The sequence below is a fragment of the Pongo abelii genome, chromosome 19, assembly GCF_028885655.2.
Source record: "Pongo abelii isolate AG06213 chromosome 19, NHGRI_mPonAbe1-v2.0_pri, whole genome shotgun sequence".
Lineage (NCBI taxonomy): Eukaryota > Metazoa > Chordata > Mammalia > Primates > Hominidae > Pongo > Pongo abelii.
In genome coordinates, this window is record NC_072004.2 from 97,066,193 (window position 1) to 97,088,262 (window position 22,070).

Consider the following 22,070-nt stretch of genomic DNA (forward strand, 5'->3'; position numbering starts at 1 on the left):
CTGAAGTTACGTGCTGACTACAATCTCGTTATTTTTTAGGTATTTATTTATTGTTTTAGAAGTAAGGTCTTACTATGTTGCCCAGGCTGGTCTCTAACTCCTGGCCCCATGTGATCCTCCTGCCTCAGCTTCCCAAAGTGCTGGAATTACAGGTGTGAGCCACTGTGCCCAGTCCTCAACATTTGTTATATATAGCTTTGGATGAAAAAAAAAACCCTCAATACCTCTATTTCAGTTTCTTTGACAAAAAGGATCACTTATGATCAGAAAATAGAAACGTAGCGCACGTGGCTTTCAAACATGCATCAGAAAGCAAACCTGACGGCCACACACTCCAAAAAGGTGAGGGAGGAGATAGAGCTGGCTGCCATGAAGCTCTCAACGCACATAGGAGGCAGGTGATGGCTGGCTTCAAAACCCTGGGTCAAACTCGCTCCAAAGGCACAGTTCACTAGCATAGGATTTTCTCCCTGCCCCGAACTCAAATGCTCAGGAGGCAGCCAACCCTGCACAAACGACCACTAATATCTCAGCAAAGATACAGGCACCTCACTTGCCCGTGTGCTTGGTGGCATAAATGGCACTGAAAGAATGCAGGGCTCAGAAAGAGCAGAGGCAAAGGCTGGACATAGCGCCGGGGAGCCATTTGGTTAGGACATCTGGTTAGGACACCATGAAAACCTGGACTGGGCTTGGCGCGGTGGCTCATGCCTGTAATTCCAGCACTTTGGGAGGCCGAGGCAGGCAGATCACCTGAGGTCAGGAGTTCAAGACCAGCCTGGAAAACATGGTGAAACCCTGTCTCTACTAAAAATATAAAAATTAACCGGGCATGGTGGCGTGCACCCGTAATCCCAGCTACTCAGGAGGCTGAGGCAGAAGAATCGCTTGACTCCGGGAAGTGGAGGCTGCGATGAGCTGAGATCACACCACTGCACTCCAGCCCGGACAATGGAGCAAGACTCCATCTCCGGAGTAAAACAAAAAACAAAACAAAAACAAAAAACCTGCTCTGGTGTTTAGATTGGTCATTAACATGATAGGTCATTCACGAAAGAAAAATCTAGCAGTTGAGAATAAGAGAAAAATGGAAAGCAGTATTTATAAAACTGACGGCTGTTTATAAACAGCAAAATTGGCCATATGGATAATCTTCAAGGGTAAATTCACTGAGATGAACTGCAAACTCCCCTTTCCACGTGGAGCAGCAGGAAATACATGTCCTGATGGGTTTGTGTAACCCTGCCGGAACGGCTGGCAGGACAAGTTAACTATCATACCCTTCCCAAATCAGCCAGTCAGGAAATCCCTACGTGGGAAGGATCACAGGGCCTACAAAGAGGCAGCGACAAAAAAACCTCAGCTGCTGAATCTGAATGCATTTCTGGTTTTTTAACCAGATCTGCAGCAAGTAATTTTCACAGCCCGTAAATTTAGAGTATGCTAGACTATGAGGACACAGACGTCCAGCCCAATGTGGGGCGTAAGTTCTACAGTACACTGTCCTTCCACAGGGCCCCTCAGGGTCACTCAAGCAAAGCGCACACTTAATTGGGGCTCTTATACTCTAAAGTCTCGTGCCAGAGAATACCTGAGTACAATGAAAGGGGAAAGGGGGGAAGGACAGATGCAGAGGGAGAGGCAAGGCCTCCGCATCCCAGCCAGTACCGGAGTGCTGCCGGCAGGGGCACCACGCACCCAGTGCCACATGGCTCAGTCTGTACCTTCCTGTCTAAGGAGGGACGTGGGACGGGAATGCAACAAGTACAATTTCCAACAGCGCTATGGGGTTCACACATGGCCGTGACCAAGGAACCCTAACACAGGGGAAGAGCACACTTTACTTGAGTTAGAAAACCTTCATCCGAGCTGCAGTGATTAAAAACACGCGTGAGGATAAGCACTCCTCAGTCGGCCACCACCCTCAGGAAAGGGAGACCATGGCAGGTCTGAGCACCAAGAGGGGTGATTCACACAGACACAAAGGGGCTGTCACTGCCTATCTGCTTATAAATTAGGTTATTTATTGTCCCTCAGCTCTAAAACCTTTCAGTAAATGCCAATTCCAGAGGCGAAAAAAGCCCAAGAATGATCTATATAATCTCTCAACTCTCAACAAGAGCTATGACTCAAATTCAAGGTGGTAGCCCCCAAGTTAGAAACTGTAATTCTAAAAATGTGCCAGTTCTTCTGGCCCATGGAAAAATTTCTCCACAGAAACAGTAATTAGACTGGGCACAGTGGCTCACATCTGTAATCCCAGGACTTTTTGAGGCCGAGGCAGGCGGATCACTTGAGGCCAGAAGCTTGAGACCAGCCTGGCCAACATGGTGAAACTCCGTCTCTACAAAAAATACAAAAATTGGCCGGGTGTGTTGGCATGCGCCTGTAATCTCAGCTACTTGGGAGACTGAGGCACAAGAATCATTTGAACCCGGAGGCAGAGGTTGCAGTGAGCCAAGATCGTGCCATTGCACTCCAGCCTGGGTGACAGAACAAGACCTGTCACAAAAAAAATTTTAAATAAAAATAAAAGATCCTCGATTTCCCTCAGAATAAAACAGACATTAAAACGACACTGAAATACTATGGAACTGTTCCATATCCCACAAGATTCTGAATACCCGCTACACACTTGTGTAGGCAAAAACCACTACTTACAATGATATGAGATTAGAAGCAATTCTATTTTATAAATAGCCACAAAACAGACAGGCACAGTTTTAATGCACACTGAATTCTCTGGGACTACAACAGTGTAAGCTGAGGCAAGGGCACACTCTTCTGCTTGGAACTGGGTGGAGAGCTGTTGAGCCTCTGAGGAAGCCATGTTGCTGACGGCAAGGCCAGCTGAGAGGCCTGGACCCAGCCCTGTGCTCAGCCCTTGCCCACACAGGCCAGCACGGATCCCACTGTGCTGTCCTCACGAGTCAGTCCAGAAGCACTGACACACCTAAACGTACGACTTTATTCTGTTTCTTTCCTATCACTTTCCCTTGATGTTACAGTTAGGATACTACTCTGCCTTCCATTTCAGAATTGTGTGTGTCGGCAGCCTACATTAACTATGTTACCCATGAATTTTATTTCTGCATAGTAAAGGGGTATCACAAAGTGTTCTAAAAACAGGAGTTGAGTCTGATAGGCTTGGAAACTACCAACCTACACTACTGTACCCAGATATCAGCCTACATGTGGCAGGGGTGTGGGGATGTGACACCGAGAAGAATATGACAACACTTTTCTCCCCGTCTCTAAATACAATGCTGGCCAGGCAGAATTCTAAATGACATGAGCGCCTTTGTTCTCTGCTCCCCTCCTGGGTGCCCAGTGCCCCCTGCCTGACACCCCAGCTGCTCTCCAGCTACCCTGAATCCCCCACCATGACAGCACCCTTCCCAGGGTGCCCTCACTAACAGGTTCTGTAACGCAGAATTCCCAGACCCTCCTTCAATCCTGGCCCAAATTCCCAACCCTTCCCTTAAGCACTCAACCCAAGCAACAACTTAGGAAAATAAATCTGACGCAACTAATTCACATGTGAAATAGTTAACATGTATTAATTATTAACATAATTAATGTGAAAGACGCCTATCACTCCTCAAAAAGTATATTCATTTCAAAAATCAATCTAAATGCACCTTAAATCAAGGAACTGCAGGCTGGGCAACACAGCAAGACTTCATTTCTACTAAAAATTTAAAAATTAGGCCAGGCGCAGTGGCTCATGCCTGTCATCCCAGCACTTGGGAGGCCGAGGCGGGCAGATCACGAGGTCAGGAGATCGAGACCATCCTGGCTAACATGGTGAAACCCCATCTCTATCAAAAATACAAAAAATTAGCCGGGTGTGCTGGCAGACTCCTATAGTCCCAGCTACTCGGGAGGCTGAGGCAGGAGAATGGCGTGAACCTGGGAGGCGGAGCTTGCAGTGAGCCGAGATCGCGCCATTGCACTCGAACCTGGGCGACAGAGCGAGACTCCGTCTCTGGGGGGAAAAAAAAAATTAAAAATTAGCTGGGCGTGGTGGCGCATGCATGTAGTCCCAACTACATGGAAGGCTGATGGGGGCTGATCACATGAGCCCAGGAGTCGCACCAGTGAGCCGTGACTGCACCTCTGTGCTCCAGTCTGGGTGACAGAGCAAGAACATGTCTAAAACAAACAAACAAAAAAACCCCACAAAAACCCGGCAAGCTCAAGAATATGCAGCAAAGTGCAAAACTTCTGCAGTCAGCTTGAACACTTTTCTTTCTTTCTTTTTTAAATGTTTTATTTATTTTTTGTAGAGATGGGGACTTGCCATGTTGCCCAGGCTGGTCTCAAACACCCAGTCTCAAGGGATCCTCCTGGCTCAACCTCCCAAAATGCTATGATTACAGATGTTGTAATCCCAGCACTTTGAGAGGCCAATGAGGGTGAATCACCTGAGGTCAGGAGTTCAAGATCAGCCTGGCCAACAAGGCAAAACTCAGTCGCCACTAAAACTACAAAAATTAGCCAGGCGTGCACTTACAATTCCAGCTACTCTGAAGAGGCTGGGGCACAAAAATCGCTTGAACCCAGGAGGCAGACGTTGCAGTGAGCCAAGATTGCGCCACTGTACTCCAGCCAAAATGACAGTAAGACTGTCAAAAACAAAAAAACAAAAAAACCCGCTTTTTTGCTTTTTTTTTTTTTTTTTTTTAGATGGAGTTTCACTCTGTCACCCAGGGGAACAGCCTTATCCATATATACATATACATATATACATATTTTTTCTTTTCTTTTTTTGAGACAGAGTCTCACCCTGTCACCCAGGCTGGAGTGCACTGACACAAACTCAGCTCACTGCAACCTCCGCCTGATGGGTTCAAGTGATTCTCCTGCCTCAGCTCCTTGAGCAGCTGGGATTACAGGCGCCCACCACCACGCCCAGCTGATTTTTATATTTATAAAGAGATGAGGTTTCACTATGTTGGCCAGGCTGATCTCGAACTCCTGACCTCAAGCGATCCACTCACCTTCGCCTCCCAAGTGCTGCGATTACAGGCGTGAGCCACCACGTCCGGCCAAAAAAGTGGACTTTTAATGAGAACTCTGGCCTAGAGGAGAGCTCTGTGGAGGTACTGATTCTGTTACGAGTTTTGGGGTTTGTGCTTATATAGTTTTATGCTGTTAAGTTCAGAATTTTTACCATAAAAAGAAAGGAGGAATTTATATCTCACAAGCCCAGTAAGAAAGTCCAGTATAACTAAGGATAAAAGGCTACCAAAAAGAGGAACAAAATATATTAACGAGGTGGTAATATTTACAGTACAAACTGTCCCTGTTATACCTGTAGCCACTGCAGTAACAAACTTGGATCCAAAATGTCCATCTGGAGAGAGCCGGCACATGTTGGGATGCTTGTTCTGGAAGTCTCCTGCAGTGATGCACTCTTCCGAACTTAGGAAATAGGTGTCCTAAGACAAGAGAAGCAGCCTATCAAATTTTACAGCATCATGCCAAAATATACTTCTGTTTCTTCTTTAAAAATTAAGAACTAAGCCAGGAACAGTGACTCACACTTCTAATTTCAGCACTTTGAGAGGTGGAGGCGGGAGGTCCACTTGAGGACAAGAGTTCAAGACCAGCCTGGCCAACACAGCAAAACCTGGTCTCTACTAAAAATAAAAAAATTATCTGGGTATGGCGGCGCACACCTGAACCCAGGAGGAGGAAGCTGTAGTGAGCCAAGATTGTGCCATTGCACTCCAACCTGTGTGACAGAGCAAGACTGTCTCAAAAAAATAAATAATAAAAAATAAGAACCAAACTATAAAACTCAAAACCACTTTGAAACAAGTATCTACAATTCCTAACTATTACCAATTCCTCATCTAAAACCACCCATGACTAGGAAGGCCAGAAGCACTACGTAAACCACCTCGCCATGGGCTGAGCCCTGAAAGTCACTGCTCTGTAAAGGTAAGATGGGTTTAGCTCTATGAGACCAAGAGATCCGGCCTTCATTGATCAAGAAGAACTTCTTGAAAAATAATGGGGCCTGAGGGCTGGGCGTGGTGGCTCACGCCTGTTATCCCAGCACTCTGGGAGGCCAAGGCAGGCGGATCACAAGGTCGAGATCAAGACCATCCTGGCTAACACAGTGAAACCCCATCTCTACTAAAAATACAAAAAAATTAGCCGGGCGTGGTGGCGGGCACCTGTAGTCCCAGCTTCTCCTGAGGCTGAGGCAGGAGAATGGTGTGAACCCGGGAGGCACTGCTTGCGGTGAGCAGAGATTGCTCCACCGCACTCCAGCCTGAGCGAAAGACCAAGATTCCGTCTCAAAAAACATAAATAAATAAATAATGGGGCCTGAAAGCTAGAACCAGCGGTGCAGAGACCCTGATAATGCAGGCCAACACCATCTGTAACCAAGCCATAGGGCCACACGCACAGTCCTGTCTCCACCTCACCTTATTTCGACTGTAGCGGACTGTACCCTTTCGGGTATCTTCTGAGACGAGGTCTGTAAATATCCAGCCAACCTTAATAAAAAGGAAAGTATCTTTTAAACATCTCCTCAAGATAGATGATGAATGGCTGGGCACAGTGACTCACGCCTATAATCCTAGCACTCTGAGAGGCCGAGGCAGGAGAATCACGAGGTTAAGAGATCGAGACCATCCTGGCCAATATGGTGAAACCCCATCTCTACCAAAAATACAGCAATTAGGCTGGGTGCGGTGGTTCACGCCTGTAATCCCAGCACTTTGGGAGGCCGAGGTGGGTGGATCACCCGAGGTCAGGAGTTCGAGATTAGCTGGGGTGGTGGCACATGCCTGTAATCCCAGCTACTCAGGAGGCCGAGGCAGGAGAATCACTTGAACCCGGGAGGCAGAGGTTGCAGTGAGCCAGGATCGCGCGCCATTGCACTCCAGCCTGGGCAACAAGAACGAAACTCCATCTTAAAAAAAAAAAAAAAAAAAAAAAAAACTAGCTGGGCGTGGCCGGGCGCGGTGGCTCACACCTGTAATCCCAACACTTCAGGAGGCCAAGACGGTAGATCACGAGGTCAGGAGATCAAGACCATCCTGGCTAACATGGTGAAACCCCGTCTCTACTAAAAATACAAAAAAATTAGCCGGGCGTGGTGGCGGGCGCCTGTAGTCCCAGCTACTCAGGAGGCTGAAGCAGGAGAATGGTGTGAACCCAGGAGGTGGAGCTTGCAGTGAGCCGAGATTGCATCACTGCACTCCAGCCTGGCCCACAGAGCGAGACTCTGTCTCAAAAAAAAAAAAAGATAGATGATGAATGTTTTCTGGCTTCTGCCCAGAGAGCTTAAAAAGAATGTTCCCAGTCAGAAACTCCTTTTTGTGAGCCAGGTTAATCTACATCAACAGGTTCCTCAAGTAAGATGCCAGGCCACACCCAGGGATCTCCATCTCTATTCAGTAGAAACTGGCCACCCTCCCTCTGGCGCTGTTGGGTTAGAGATGAGTTTCCTCAGCACCAGCTCTGCCCAGCACCATGCTGGGTGCAAGAGACACAGCAGTGAGTGAGACCAACAGAAGGTGGGTGAAAAAGGCACTTCAACTCCCAAGAGGAAGACGGACAACAAGCAAGCAAATAAACATTTCAGACGGTAGGTCTTTCCCGACAAGCTAAGAAAAAGGATTCCTAGAGAAAGGCACATAATATAAAAGGGGTAATCTAATGCAGACTTTACACAGCTGCTCCTGGGAGCTCCAGCTCAAGGCCAGAAGGAAGCATCTGAGGGTATCAGGATCTGAAACCTGTGACCCAGCATCCCCTGCACATTCAGTGTGGCGGCGCCTGTGTGCCGTTCAGTGCGGCGGCGCCTGTGTGCCGTTCAGTGTGGCGGCGCCTGTGTGCCGTGTGATCCTTAGGCCCGCCTCTGCCTGTGAATTCCTGCACCAGAAGCCCGTCACGAGGCCACAGGAGCAGCACTTGAGTCCCGGCAGTTGTCACTTCTGTCCTCGGGAAGGATCTGCGGCCCATGACTCTCTCCAGCACTACCTGACACACAACTCTTCCCATCCATCCCCGGCAGACATGACTAGCCCACTGGGAGACTTTCACTGTCTTTAAAGATGCCCCAATGAATGAAAAACCTAAGGTGGTGGCAACAGAGAAAATGAAACTTAAAAGGTTAATTATGCAGTAAATAAAGCAAAAGCAAAATCAAACTGAGAAAAATAAGGGCTTAGAAACTCATATTTTGGGCCTGGCACGGTGGCTCACGCCTATAATCCCAGAACTTTGGGAGACCAAGGCGGGTGGATCACCTGAGGTCGGGAGTTCAAGACCAGCCTGGCCAACATGGTGAAATCTCGTCTCTATTAAAAATACAAAAATTAACTGGGCGTTGTGGCGGGCGCCTGTAATCCCAGCTACTCGGGAGGCTGAGGCAGGAGAATCACTTGAACCCAGGAGGCAGAGGTTGCAGTGAGCCAAGATCATGCCACTGCACTCCAGCCTGGGTGACAGAGCAAGACTCCTCAAAAAAAAAAAATTAATAAAATAAAATAAAAAGAGAAACTTGTGTTTTGGAGAAAATTATTTAAGTAATTTCAAGATTATGAACTATAAGATTATAACAAATTAGGTCAAAAAATTGGACCAATCTCTTTTAAACAAGAGAACTTCCAGAGTTTGAACCAAAATATGCCCCTAAATGAAGATGTTGACTCCTTGTTAGAAACAGGATGTTTCTTTCCTAAGACAGTAAAACTGTGTGGACTGCTCACTGACACTACTAGGTTTTAAGTCACATTTGCAGTCTCACCCCCTTCATCTGTAGAGAAGATTAAATAATCTAGAGATTATTTTTCATGGTCTGAGTTGATTAGGAAATAAAGGATAAAACATACTTATTAACATTAAACTTGTAAGATATGTTCAAATTCATGACTCTACATGAATTTATTAAAATCGTTCCTGGGAACTTTATCAATAATGTCAGATAAACCAATAGAATAAAAAAGGAAATCCCTTTCTCATCTTCTAACTGTTCCATGAAACTAGGAAGAATTGTAGGCTCAGAGAGCTAAATTATAAACAGGAAATTAAATGATGATTGATGACGGAACAGCAGAAGCTCCAAGTGCATGGCACAGAACATGAACACTGTAAATGGAATGCCAGCCTTGACTGTCCTTGGCTTCCAAGCTACATCAAGGGAGAGCTCAGGCAGAAGGGACACACATGCACAGAGGAGCCAGCAGGGGTGTGGCTGGGGTCTGACTCCTGCTTCTGTTTCCCACTTGAAGCAGTCCTCATGAAGTGTGGCTGGAAGCCTGAAATATAACAGCCAGATCTGCACTGGGATTTTTTTTCTTTTATGCTCAAGAAAACATTCTCATTTTAGTTTAAGTCAGAGGAACATAAAAGTTACTGGTGCCCAACTAACACACGTGAAGTTTCAAAACATATGGTGCCTGCACCTGACCTTGTGCAGCCGGGGAGAGCCAGTCCCCGACACAGCCCAGCCATTCCCCCATCTCCCCCTGGCCTGGATGCCCAACAAAGTCTGGCCACGCCCCCTGCTTGGCTGCCAGATGCCTCAGTACCTTCCGCAGGCCAAGTTTGGCAGCAATTTCATCGACCACTTCAGCTTTTGGATCCTCAAGAAGCTCCAAGCTGTTCTGTGTACCAATCTGCAGGGAATCAAAGGGAGAAGATGGACTTAGAGCAGAGGGCTCAGGAAGCAGCACCCCAAGCCCTTCCACTTCCAGCTCTAGGTCACAAGGAGTGCTGGGGGCCTCCTTGTCAGAAAGGAGAACTACAGCCACAGATAAAACACATGCGACATGCCTCCTGGCTTCTCTCCTTCTCGGGTTGTGCTGCACCTTTTACCAGGGCTGCAAAACATGTGGCACGCGGGGCCCAGCTGATGTGTGCTGCACAGCTCCGCATCAGGAGCGCTCAGGACTAAGGGAAGGTCTACACACTCCGCCTGTTTTAAAAGTTCCTTCATCAGGGAATTAAGTTAGTTTCAAACTTCCTTGGGTAAGTAGCTTCACTCCAAACAGGTTTGGCTAAATTAGGCAAGACTCAAACTGTAAGGTAACATCCATTCCCAGAAAACAGCCTTGGAAAATCTGTGTGCCACTCCTGCAGAGACAATGCTTGGCTTCACAGCTAAGATACTGAGTTAGAGAGACACGATGAACTCCACAGAGAGCAATGAGCTCACCAACCCTAAGGAAGGGAAAAGGCGTTCAAAAATCAACCACCTCCTTCCATCTGGCACAGGGCAGTCTTTGAGTTGTAGCTTTGACTGGCTCCCATGCGACTGAAACCAACCACAGCACATCACTTCCCAGAGTGGACCAAGCTTACCGAAATCATTAATGTTCACTTAAATGTAGCTTGCGGGTCATTAATAGGTATCATTCCATGCAGAAACCCCAGCCATAGGAATAGGAAAGGTAAAGGTAGTCCCAAATTGAGTTACAGTAACTGGGCATATCCTTGTAAATTAGTCAAAATCTGGCAAAACCACAAAGAAGTTTACGTTTGCTGGGTATCACCCATATGGCAGTCATTAATCCCTCCAGAACATAGGTTAAATCACAAACTCAGAGAAAAAGCTAAGGAAAAGGAGTTGTTTAATGACATGTGGCAGCATAAGCTGCATAAGCAAATTTTTGTGTGTGTATTTTTAGTAGAAACGGGGTTTTGCCATGTCAGCCAGGCTGGTCTTGAACTCCTGGCCTCAAGTGATCTGCCTCGCCCCTACAAAGTGCTGGGATTATAGGTGTGAGCCACCACGGCTGGCCTCAGTTATACTTGTAATAGAACCGTTGAGCTCTCCATGAAACAGACCCTTTAAAAAAACTGAATCTGAATACTGTGTGCTTCCAAAAGCAGCATCCCGAGTACAGCACAGTGACCTAAGGGTTGAGACTTCACTGGTGGGGTCTCTACTGCCATCTAGTGTCTCTTTTTAAAAGAGCCATGGCAAAGGCCTCATGAAACACTACATCTATTGCTATGCAAAGATACCAAAAATGTCACTGAAAATCCGTATAAATACAGCCAAGAAAGACACACATTTGTGCAGGGGCCACTAGCAAGCCTGTACACTAGCTATTACCCATGCATAGCCTGCAGTTTCAGACTCTGATCAGCAAACTCTGAAAGCAGCTGCAGGGCACCCCAGCCCGCCTCCCAGTCAGGTTATCTAAATAGGAGGCTAGCCATCCGGTGGTCTCCACAAGACAGCGTTAGGTGGAAAAAGTGCACATAATATAGTATACGCACAAAGAAACAAAGAAGGGGGATAGTATGAATGCGTGTGCATGCCTGTGTGTGTGTATGTGCTTCCACTAAAAATGTCACACATACAAAAAAACAAAACTAGCCAGGCTCAGTGGCATACACCGATAGTCCCAGCTACTTGGGAGAAAGAGGTAAGAGGATCTCGCTCAGGAGCGAGACCTTGTTTCAAAACAAAACAAAACAAACAAACAAAAAAAACAAACTTTTGCCAGGCACAATGGCTCATGCTGGTAATTCTAGTACTTTAGGAGGCCAAGGCAGTAGGATCACTTGAGACCAGGAGTTTGAGACCAGCGTGGGCCACACAGAGACCTTCTCTGTATTAAAAAAAAAAAAAAATTAAACAATTAAACAATTAAAAAAAAATCAGGCCGGGGGCAGTGGCTCACGCCTATAATCCCAACACTTTGGGAGGCTGAGGCGCGTGGATCACGAGGTCAGGAGTTTGAGACCAGCCTGACCAACATGGTGAAACCCTGTCTCTACTAAAAATACAAAAATTAGCCAGGCATGGTGGCGGCACCTGTAATCCCAGCTATTCAGAAGGCTGAGGCAGGAGAATCACTTGAATCCGGAAGGCGGAGGTTGAAGTGAGTGGAGATCGTGCCACTGCACTCCAGCCTGGGCAACAGAGTAAAACTCCGTCTCAAAATTTTAAAAAAAAAAAATCAAACTTCAGGAAGTCCAGCTAAAAAGATTTTAGGCTGAGCATGGTGTCTCATGCTTGTAATCCCAGAATTTTGGTAGGCTGAGGCGAGTAAACTGTGTGAGCCCAGGAGTTCCAGACCAGCCTGGGTAACATGGCGAGATCTGTCTCCACACACACACTATATATATACACACATATATACATATATATATACACACACACACACATATACGTATATATATACACACATATGTACATATATATACACACATATATACATACACACACACATATATATACACACACACACATATATACACACACACATATATGTACACACAAATATATATATACACACACACACACGTATATATATAAAAGTCAGACATGGTGGTGCACGCCTGTAGTCCCAGATACTTGAGAGGCTGAGGCAGGAGGATTGCTTGAGCCCAAGAGGACTGCAATTGAGGCTGCACTGAGCCGTGATGGCACTACTGCACTCCAGCCTGGGCAACAGAGTGAGATGCTGTCTCAAAAAGAAAAAAGGTTTTAAAACTCTAGGGGCTACCTACAGAGGAAAGCAGGGTAAAGGGAAATGAATATACCTTGTTTGTAAATATGACTTTGGAAATGTGCACATTTTTTTTCTTTTCCAACTTTTAAAAATATTTCTGGTTGGGCACAGTGGCTCCTACCTGTAATCCCAACACTTCAGGAGGCCAAGATGTGAGGGTCACTTGAGGCCAGTAGTTCAAGACCAACTTGGGCAATATAGCGAGACCCTGACTCTACCAAAAATTTAGAAACTAGCTTGGCATGGTGGCATGCACCTGTAGTCCCAGCTACTCAGGGGCTGAGGCAGGAGGATCGCTTGAGCCCAGGAGGTCAAGGCTGCAGTAAGCTATGATTGCACAACTGCACTCCAGTCTGGGCAACAGAGCAAGACTCATCTCTAAAAAATAAATAAATAAAAATTAAAAATTTCTAACATACAGCTAATTTAAAGAATTTTACAATGAATACTCATATACCCACCACTAGATTCAGCATGAACATTTCCTATGCACTATCTGTCCCTCTAGTCACCCATCAATTCATTTTATTTTTCTATTGGATTTCAAGTATATTACAGACATAAATGTACTTCTCCCTAAATAGTATAGCACACATATCATTAACTAGCATTCAATATGTGTTTACTTTTTACTTTTGCAATAAAATGTGTGTAAAATATACTACATAAATATTATACATAATTACAAAACAAACTGAAATTTATATAAATATATACACACAGCCCAATTCCTAAAAACCGGAAATACAATGTGTAACTAGTTGGTGGCATAATCATACCGAGAGGGCCTTCCAATGACTTCCAAGCACAGTGACTAGCTGTGCACACACCCTGCGGGATATACCCTCAGGACACTTCTTTCCCCTCCAAACAAATCTTAAATTGTTATCAGTCCTATTTTGGTGGCAGTTTTTGTTACTCTGGTGACACTTTGGTGATTGGTGCTGAGGTGTGTCTGTGGCCTTCTCCATGGTTCCTAAGACAGTGACTGCTGCATGGTGGAAGAGACACAGAATGACACAAGGAGGACTGAGCACCTGGACACTACGGAGGCAATGAGCAAACCTGGACACAGCAGACGAGATAAAAACACTGGATCAATAGTGGCAAATGTACCGGTTGTGTAAGAAAATATCCTTATCCTTAGTAACATACACTGAAGGTTTTAGGATCCATGATCTCACTCTCCACTAACTCAGAAAATGTTGTGCACGTGCACCGGCGTGTGACAGAGGGGGCACAAACAACAAAGCGAACAGGGCAAGGCCTCTCCAAAAGGGCGTCCCCCACAGCCTCCAAACAGAAACTCAGGAACTTGAATCCCGTCATGTTTACCTGAGGTGGCTCATAAATCGCAGCCACTTCAGCCCGGATGCCAAGGGGAATGTCTTTGTGCTCCGTGTACCGTCCATATAAGTACCCGAAATGCTGGTTCCCTGTCTTTCTCCAGAAGTCAAGAAAGCGGTCAGCGACGGTGTGATTCTCAAACATGATATTGTCCACATGCCTGTACTTCTGTAGAGTTAACAAGAGTGGGCTGATGAAAACATGCCATTAAAAAGAAATCACCTGTTTTTCTAACACAAACCATTCATAAATATCTTTTGCCCAGTTCTTTAAAAAACAAACCAATAGGGTGTGATGGTGCATGCCTGTGGTCCCAGATACTCAGGAGGCCGAGGCTAGAGGATTGCTTAAGCCCAGGAGTTCAAGTCCAGCCTGGGCGACAGAGTGAGACCCCTTGTATCTTAAAAAATAAACATCTGGGCTGGGAGCGGTGGCTCACGCCTGTAATCCCAGCACTTTGGGAGGCCAAGGCGGGCGGATCATGAGGTCAGGAGATCAAGACCATCCTGACGAACATGATGAAATCCCGTCTCTATTTTTTTTGTATTTTGTAAAAATACAAAAAATTAGCCAGAGCCAGGCATGGTGGCGGGCACCTGTAGTCTCAGCTACTAAGGAGGCTGAGGCAGGAGAATGGCGTGAACCCAGGAGGTGGAGCTTGCAGTGAGCTGAGACGGCGCCACTGCACTCCAGCCTGGGCAACAGAGCAAAACTCCGTCTCAAAAAAAAAAAAAAATAAATAAATAATAATAATAATAATCTGCTATTCTATTCAAAAAATAAAAACAATAAACATTACTTAAGAAAAAAACCAGTCAGGCACGGTAGCTCATGCCTGTAATCCCAGCACTTTGGGAGGCGAGGCAGGTGGATCTCCTGAGGCCAGGAGTTAAACCTCAAAAATTATTCAACACAGTGAAACTCTGTCTCTACTAAAAATACAAAAATTAGCCAGGTATGGTGGCTCATGCCTGTAATCCCAGCTACTCAGGAGGCTGAGGCAATAGAATCGCTTGCACGTGGGAGGCTGAGGTTGCAGTGAGCCAAGACTGCACCACTGCAATTCAGCCTGGGCTACGGAGTGAGACTCTGTCTCAAAAAAAAAATGCTCTGCCCTTTAAAGACCACTTCAGAGTCCAGTGGTGGGACGGTGGGGTATATAGGAGGATGGAGATGGGTTTCATCTATCAATAAATTCAAAATAATTCCACTGTGATTTAACCTAAAATACAGGTTTTCACAATCTCCAGGGCAAAAAACAAACAAGTTTTCTTTTTTTTTTTGAGACAGAGTCTCGCTCTGTCACCCAGGCTGGAGTGCAGTGGCGTGATCTCGGCTCACTGCAACCTCCGCCTCCCAGGTTCAAGTGATTCTCCTGCCTCAGCCTCCTGAGCAACTGGGCCGACAGGCGCCCACCACTACGCCCAGCTAATTTTTGTATTTTTAGTAGAGATGGTGTTTCACCATATTGGCCAGGCTGGTCTTGAACTCCTGACCTCAGCCCGCCTCAGCCTCCCAAAGTGCTGGGATTACAGGTGTGAGCCACCTTTCCCGGCCAAAATAAAGTAGTTTTCAAGAAGAAAAAAGGAATAGAGAACAGGAGGTTTCCAAAAAAGTCGAGGCGGCCACGGAATTCTCTCTAAGGAGCTGTTTTCTCTAAGGGCACAGCGGCAGCAGGAAGGCGAGGTAGGCTACTCTCAGAGGCGGGACAAGGACAGCAGAACATCCAGAAAGGCCGGAAAGCCCCCTCCTTCCTGAGCCACATTCTCTCCTTAAGCCAGCCTGGACAGGTGCTCAGAGCTAGTCCAAGGGGTGCCCCTTTACCAACCTTCAGAGCCAGTTTCCTCACAACCACTGAGGATTTTAAATAATCACCAGGAACATTCTGCCTCCATATGAGCCAGCAAAACAGAGAACTGAGGGCTCGCACTCCATACCTCCAAGAGCAAGAAGTCTTAAAAATGACATATTCAGTGTACCGCTTCCACAAAAGGATCACTCAATCCATCAAAAAGTACTGAAAATCCACCACGCATAGTGCTAATAGCATTCCACTCCAAGAGGCTCTTCTGGAAATATCCGTTTCTCAGCCATGAAAACAAATCTAGACAGACAGGGAACATCTCACCTGTCTGTTCAGCGTGATGGCGCTCGGCTGGCACTTAGTACAGATGCCGTTTGGCCACGGGAGGTGCCCCTCGCACCCTGACTTAATCTTGCAGCTGATGTTCTCCAGGGCAACAAATTTCCCCCTACATAGAAGAGAAGCAACTTAATTAAACATTACATTGGTGAAAAGTTGAGCAAGAGGCTGGAAATGACATGCTAAGTATCTTATACCTCCTGAACAGTGTCTCAGGAGCTAAGCACGTGGCAGCAGCAGGGAAGATGGGCTAAGGATTATTCTAATGGAAGCTCTACCTACAGTTCCAGCACATTCCGAATCCCAGCTTCTGTCCCACATACTTCAACCATACAGGAACACACAACTACTTTCCTACCAAACTGTGGTGTTTTTTTACCATCTATCACTAACATCCAAGAAAGCTTTCAAGAATACTGCAGAATAGCTACTGATCTCACCTGTGCCACTGAGCGGACATGAGGCTCGTACAGATTTCATTAAATTATCAGAAACTCTGACATTAGCCCAGTACTTAGATATTTGTAAAAAATTCTTATTCATGGGAAAAATCTGATTAGGATATATAATTAAGGCATCTTTACTCTGCTTTAGGCTAAAATAAAAACTACTGTTGAAGATTGTCAATGAGAAAATCCTGGACCCTACTCTGAACTTTTTCTTTTTCTCCAGCTTTACTGAAATATAACTGACAAAAAAAAAAAAAAAAAAAAATCTGTATCTTTAAGGTGGACGTGACGTTTTGTTTTTCAAATAAAAACGATATATTTACAGTGTACGAAATGACGTTCTGAAACATGTCCACGCTGTGGAATGGCTAAATTGAGCTAATTAACATATGCATTACCTTACATACTGATCATTTTTTGTGGTGAGCCATTTTTGGTGTCATAGCATCTAGGAAGCAATGACTCGTCACTGAATCTGCATGTTAATAGCAGCCACAAACACGCCCCCACTAGAGACTGTGTTCCTTGACCTAGACTGACAAAAGGCTGACCAAGTCTCTTTCACTACAATCAATCCGCACCCACTCCTTAGTCCAGAGAGTTCCATAGCTTTCCCCACTGACAAGCAATAGTGGGTTTCTAGCAGGTTTTTTCTTCTGGTCTAACATTTTTAAAAAGTCATTTTAGGATGTCAGCGGGTTGTCAGAGAAAAGCTACAATCAGGCGAATATGACATCCTTCACAAAATGTTGCTGACCTCAGTTCAGCCACCATCTCCTCTTGTCGCACTGACAGTAATTATAAAATAATAGCTGAAGCCTGTTACTTTCTGGTAGGGTGTACAGAGAGCCAACAGAAGGTCATACAGGCAACGGCTTGCCATGGCTTAAAAGAAATCAAAATGCTCAGTTCACCCCTTTCTGGCCACTGTTACCACCTGTGCCCACCTGGCTGAGCCCGTGGGCAACTACTGTGGTACCATGAGGATGAGTGGCTGCAGCCCCTGCTGTGGCTGAAAACCAAGCTAACTCAGAGGCCAGGCTCTGGGGAAAGGGTTACCAGGCACTGAAGTGGGGAAGCTGAGATTATCACAGGGTAGCTGTTTTTCTGAAAAGCAGAGAATGAACTCAGACCACAGAATCAACAGGCCACCATCACAGATGCTAACTTGCTGGGGCGGTGTGTGTGGGGACAGCCTCTGTCTGATACCGCACTGTGGCCATGGAGCCAGGCGCCTGCACAGTCGCTGCCTTGCTAGCTTCCTTCTAGAACCAGGTTGGCCAGGCGAGGTGGCTCACGCCTGTAATCCAGCACTTTGGGGAAACCAAGGCAGGAGGATCACTTGAGCCAAGGAGTTCCAGACCAGCCTGGGCAACATAGTGAGACCCCATCTCTTAAAAACATATGTGTGTACATAAAAAAAAAATAAATAAATATAGAACCAGGGTAACTTTCAAAGGCGTGTGACCCCTTCTCATCTTTACTTCTCTCATTCACACGTTCACTGGCTATAAGCAACAACTGCCAGATACACAAAAAGGAATTTACGCACAACCAGGTTACAGCAAGTTGCTTACTTGTCAGCCCCTCCAGTCAGCTTCCGGATGTAGGCGTGGAAGGACATGTGCTTCACGGGAGGCTCAAGATGGTTTAGATAGTCCTCATCGAACGGCTGCCAAGACACAGAGTAAGCGAGTGCAGTCTCACACCTGCTGGGCACTCCAGGCGCTGAGCCTCCGCTATGCACAGGGAGAGGCCAGGCAGCATGGACTCGCCAAGTCAAAGCCCACAGCGAAAGCAGGTACTGGGGTCTCCCTTACCATTCTGGGTCAGAACCAAGTTTTTCTTTTTTTTAATTAATTTAATTGTTTTTTGTTTGTTTGTTGTGAGACAGGAGTCTCGCTCTGTCGCCCAGGCTGGAGTGCAGTGGCACAGTGGCACAATCTCTGCTCACTACAACCTCCACCTCTGGGTTCAAGCAACTCTTCTGCCTCTGCCTCCCAAGTAGCTAGGACTACAGGTGCACGCCACCACGCCCAGCTAATTTTTGTATTTTTAGTAGAGACGGGGTTTCAGCATATTGGCCATGCTGGTCTCAAACTCCTGACCTCATGATCTACCTGCCTTGGCCTCCCAAAGTGCTAGGATTACAGGCGTGAGCCACTGAGTCCAATTTAATTGTTTTAGAGATGGGGTCTCACGCTGTTGCACAGGCTGGAGTACAGTGGTGCAATCACGGCTCACTGCAGCCTCGACATCCCAGCCTCAAGTGATTCTCTTGCCTCAGCTTCCCAAGTAGCTGGGACTACAGGCATGAACCACCACACCCAGCTAATTTGTTAAATTTTTTGTAGAGACAGGGTATACAAAAAAAGAGTTGCCCAGGCTGAACAATTCCTAGGCTCAAGTGATCCTCTGGCCCTGGCCTCTCAAAGTGTTGGGACTATAGGCGTAACCGCACATAGCCAGAAGCAGTTTTTCTTTGTGTGCCAGTTATCTTTTCAAGATTAAAATGAATCTCTATTAAACACAAAACGCTCTAAGTCAAATGAGTTTCAGGAAAATTGTGCAAAAAGAAATGCCACAAGATGAGGCAAGAGATGTCCCATGAAGAAAATCAGGTTGGCCTTCCTGCTGTAAATCCAGCATTAACAGTTCCAGTCAGCATTATTATGGTAACTCTCAATCTCACCAGGACAAACCAGTAGAAGAGATGTGAGAGTCAAGGCAAAGTAAATCAAAACAATGATAAGCACAGAAGCCGACAGGCTCAGCTTTGTGTCAGATCTGAAAAGGATTGTCCAGGGAGCCTGCTGTAAATGCTAGCCCTTTATCACAGCCACACAAATGCTTCAGCCATTCATAATCCAGCGAGAAGGTCACTCCCATAAATAAAGGCTCGTCCTGTGTGCAGCTTGCACTAGGGGGAATATGAGGCCCAGGGCAATAAATAGATAGGTCCTTTGAACCACTACAACCAAGTGCGTGGACTCAGGGAAAGCACTAAAGACATCTGTCTACCCGCAGCCCCCCACACCGGCCCAGAACTTACTCCGCAGAGACTCTCACCTCTAGAGGGACGCAGTGCACGCATTTCCCCAAAGGGCCGTGGCGGCATCTGAGGAGAGTACAAGGCAGAAAAGGGCAGAGCAGTGAGGATGTCTGTGTTTCGCTGCTGCCGTCTCACACGTACGTCCTAGTTTAACAGAGTGTTTCCCTGCCCACGTGGAGTTATAGTCCAGATGGCACATGGATAAACATTTATATTTTGTTGTTTTGTTTTGTTTAAAGACAGGCTCTCACTCTATCGCCCAGGCTGGAGTGCAGTGGTGATCGTGGCTCCCTGCAGCCTTGACCTCCTGGGCTCAAGCACTCCCACCTCAGCCTCCCCAAGTATCTGGGACTCCAGGTGTGCACCACCACACCCAGAAGTTTACTACTTATGTTGATCTGAATTAGAAAAAACTGACCCGCACATCAAACCTGTGACTTCATGGGTATCCACTGCTAAAAATGACACAAACCAAAGATAAAAGCGAATGAACTCAAAGTCAATTTAAGCAGTTCATTGGCCAAAGGCAGTGGCTCACACCTCTAATCCCAACACTTTGGGAGGCTGAGATGGGTGGATCACCAGAGCTGAGGAGTTAAAGACAAGCCTGGCCAACATGGTGAAACCCCATCTCTACTAAAAATACAAAAATTAGCCGGACATGGTGGCAAGCGCCTGTAATGCCAGGAACTAGGGAGGCTGAGGCAGGAGAATTGCTTGAACCTGGGAGGCGAAGGTTGCAATGAGCTGAGATTGTGCCACTGCACTCCAGCCTGGGAGACAAGAGTGAAATTCCACTCAAATAAATAAATAAATAAAATAGTTGTTTTTTTTTTTTTTTTTTTTTTGAGACAGAGTTTCACTCTGTTACCCAGGCTGGAGTGCAGTGGTGCGATCTCGGCTCCCTGCAACCTCCACCTCCTGGTTTCAAGCGATTCTCCTGTCTCAGCCTCCCAAGTAGCTGGAACTACAGGTGCACACCACAATGCCTGGCTAATTTTTGTATTTTTAGTAGAGACGGGGTTTCACCATATTGGTCAGACTGGTCTCGAACTCCTGACCTCAGGTGATCCACCTGCCTCAGCCTCCCAAAGTGCTGGGATTACAGGCGTGAGAAACTGCGCCCGGCCAAGTCCATTTAAAGAAAAGTATTAAATAGACCAGGTGTGGTGGCTTGCACCCTGTAATCCCAGCACTTTGGGAGGCGGAGGCAGGTGGATCACGAAGTCAGGAGATCGAGACCATTCTGGCAAACACGGTGAAACCCCGTCTTTTCTCAAAATACAAAAAAATTAGCCAGGCGTGGTGGCGGCCCCCTGTAGTCCCAGCTACTTGGGAGGCTGAGGCAGGAGAACGGTGTGAACCCAGGAGGCGGAGCTTGCAGTGAGCGGACATTGCGCCACTGCACTCCAGCCTGGGCAACAGAGCGAGAGTCCGTCTCAAAAAAAAAAAAAAGAAAAGTGTTAAATAAATAATAACAAAGCTGGTACGTGAACATGGCAAAGGGCCTGAGAGAGGTGCATAAATAATCCAAGTTTGGAAAATACCTACTTCATGCGCATTTTGGGAAATAACAACAACGAAAAAAACTTGTCCCATGGCTTTCAGACATTTTCAGTCACAGAAGCCTTGGGAGCACAACACACACAATCTGAAGGAGAGGTATGCTAGCTTACGAGGGCAGCGGTGGGGTGGTGAGAACACCGGTGGCAGTACCTCTGGAGCTCAATCAGATCCCTTTCTAAATGGGGTCAGAATTCTTAGATGCGTATGAGCTCTGTGTTGCGGAACAGAGGTGGTCTCTGTACTTCCATTAGGATAGGCAGGCTCTAAGTGATGATGGGTCAGAATTCACACATGCACACACACACACACACGCTCTCAAAAGCTGCTAATGAAGCAATGAAGACACAGATCATGCAAGCAAGCCAGCGCCAGGCCCCTGGGAGGAAACACAAATGGAAGAGGCATGCCGGCTAATGGCTATGGCTACAAAGTGGCTCCATGCCAATGGCAGCTGAGCGCCATTTATGGCTTTCTGATCTAAGACATAAAAGTTGCTAATGCAGCATTTGGAATCCCAATACCTCAAAGTCAGCACCCTGTCACATCTACAGAGTGATGCATTTTAAAAAAGACCCCACTGCAGAGACAACCTTCGCTCAGACAATTTCACATGGCCAAGTGTAAACTCAGATCCTTCTCACCGGTTTATTTAAAAGGAATTGCAAAAAATCTAAAATAAACAAATGTACATATATGCGTAAGCACTTCATATAGCCCCAGGTGAGGAGGGAATATTCCAAGGCACAGCATCTTCTGCAAGTGAAATGCTTGCTGCAGGGATGGAGAGCGCATACTAGTGTTGCAGGTCAAAATCATCCAACTGCTATGAAATGAGAGACATAGCACTCACCTCACACGGATGCACACACACAACCACCTGCCCCTTCCCTCCTCCCTCCCCTGCACCCCACTCTGCACGGGAGTCAGCATCTCCAGGGGACATCACAGTAAAGACTTGGTGTGAGGCCCCCAACTTGATTAACACCCCACTCTGCACGGGAGTCAGCATCTCCAGG

The 22,070-nt window shown here is 46.5% G+C and overlaps 1 protein-coding gene across 1 annotated transcript in view; it reads right to left on the reverse strand.

Annotated features, from left to right (window-relative positions):
* Positions 1-22,070, reverse strand: part of NPLOC4 (NPL4 homolog, ubiquitin recognition factor) — an 80,840-nt gene that overhangs the window by 34,658 nt on the left and 24,112 nt on the right. The window contains exons 5-11 of the mRNA XM_009252138.4: positions 19,506-19,554; positions 18,014-18,108; positions 15,973-16,096; positions 13,833-14,012; positions 9,561-9,647; positions 6,444-6,515; positions 5,318-5,444 (exon numbers count right to left, since the gene is read on the reverse strand). Of these exons, the coding sequence (XP_009250413.2) occupies positions 5,318-5,444; positions 6,444-6,515; positions 9,561-9,647; positions 13,833-14,012; positions 15,973-16,096; positions 18,014-18,108; positions 19,506-19,554 (734 nt within the window). The remainder of the gene's footprint in view (positions 1-5,317; positions 5,445-6,443; positions 6,516-9,560; positions 9,648-13,832; positions 14,013-15,972; positions 16,097-18,013; positions 18,109-19,505; positions 19,555-22,070) is intronic.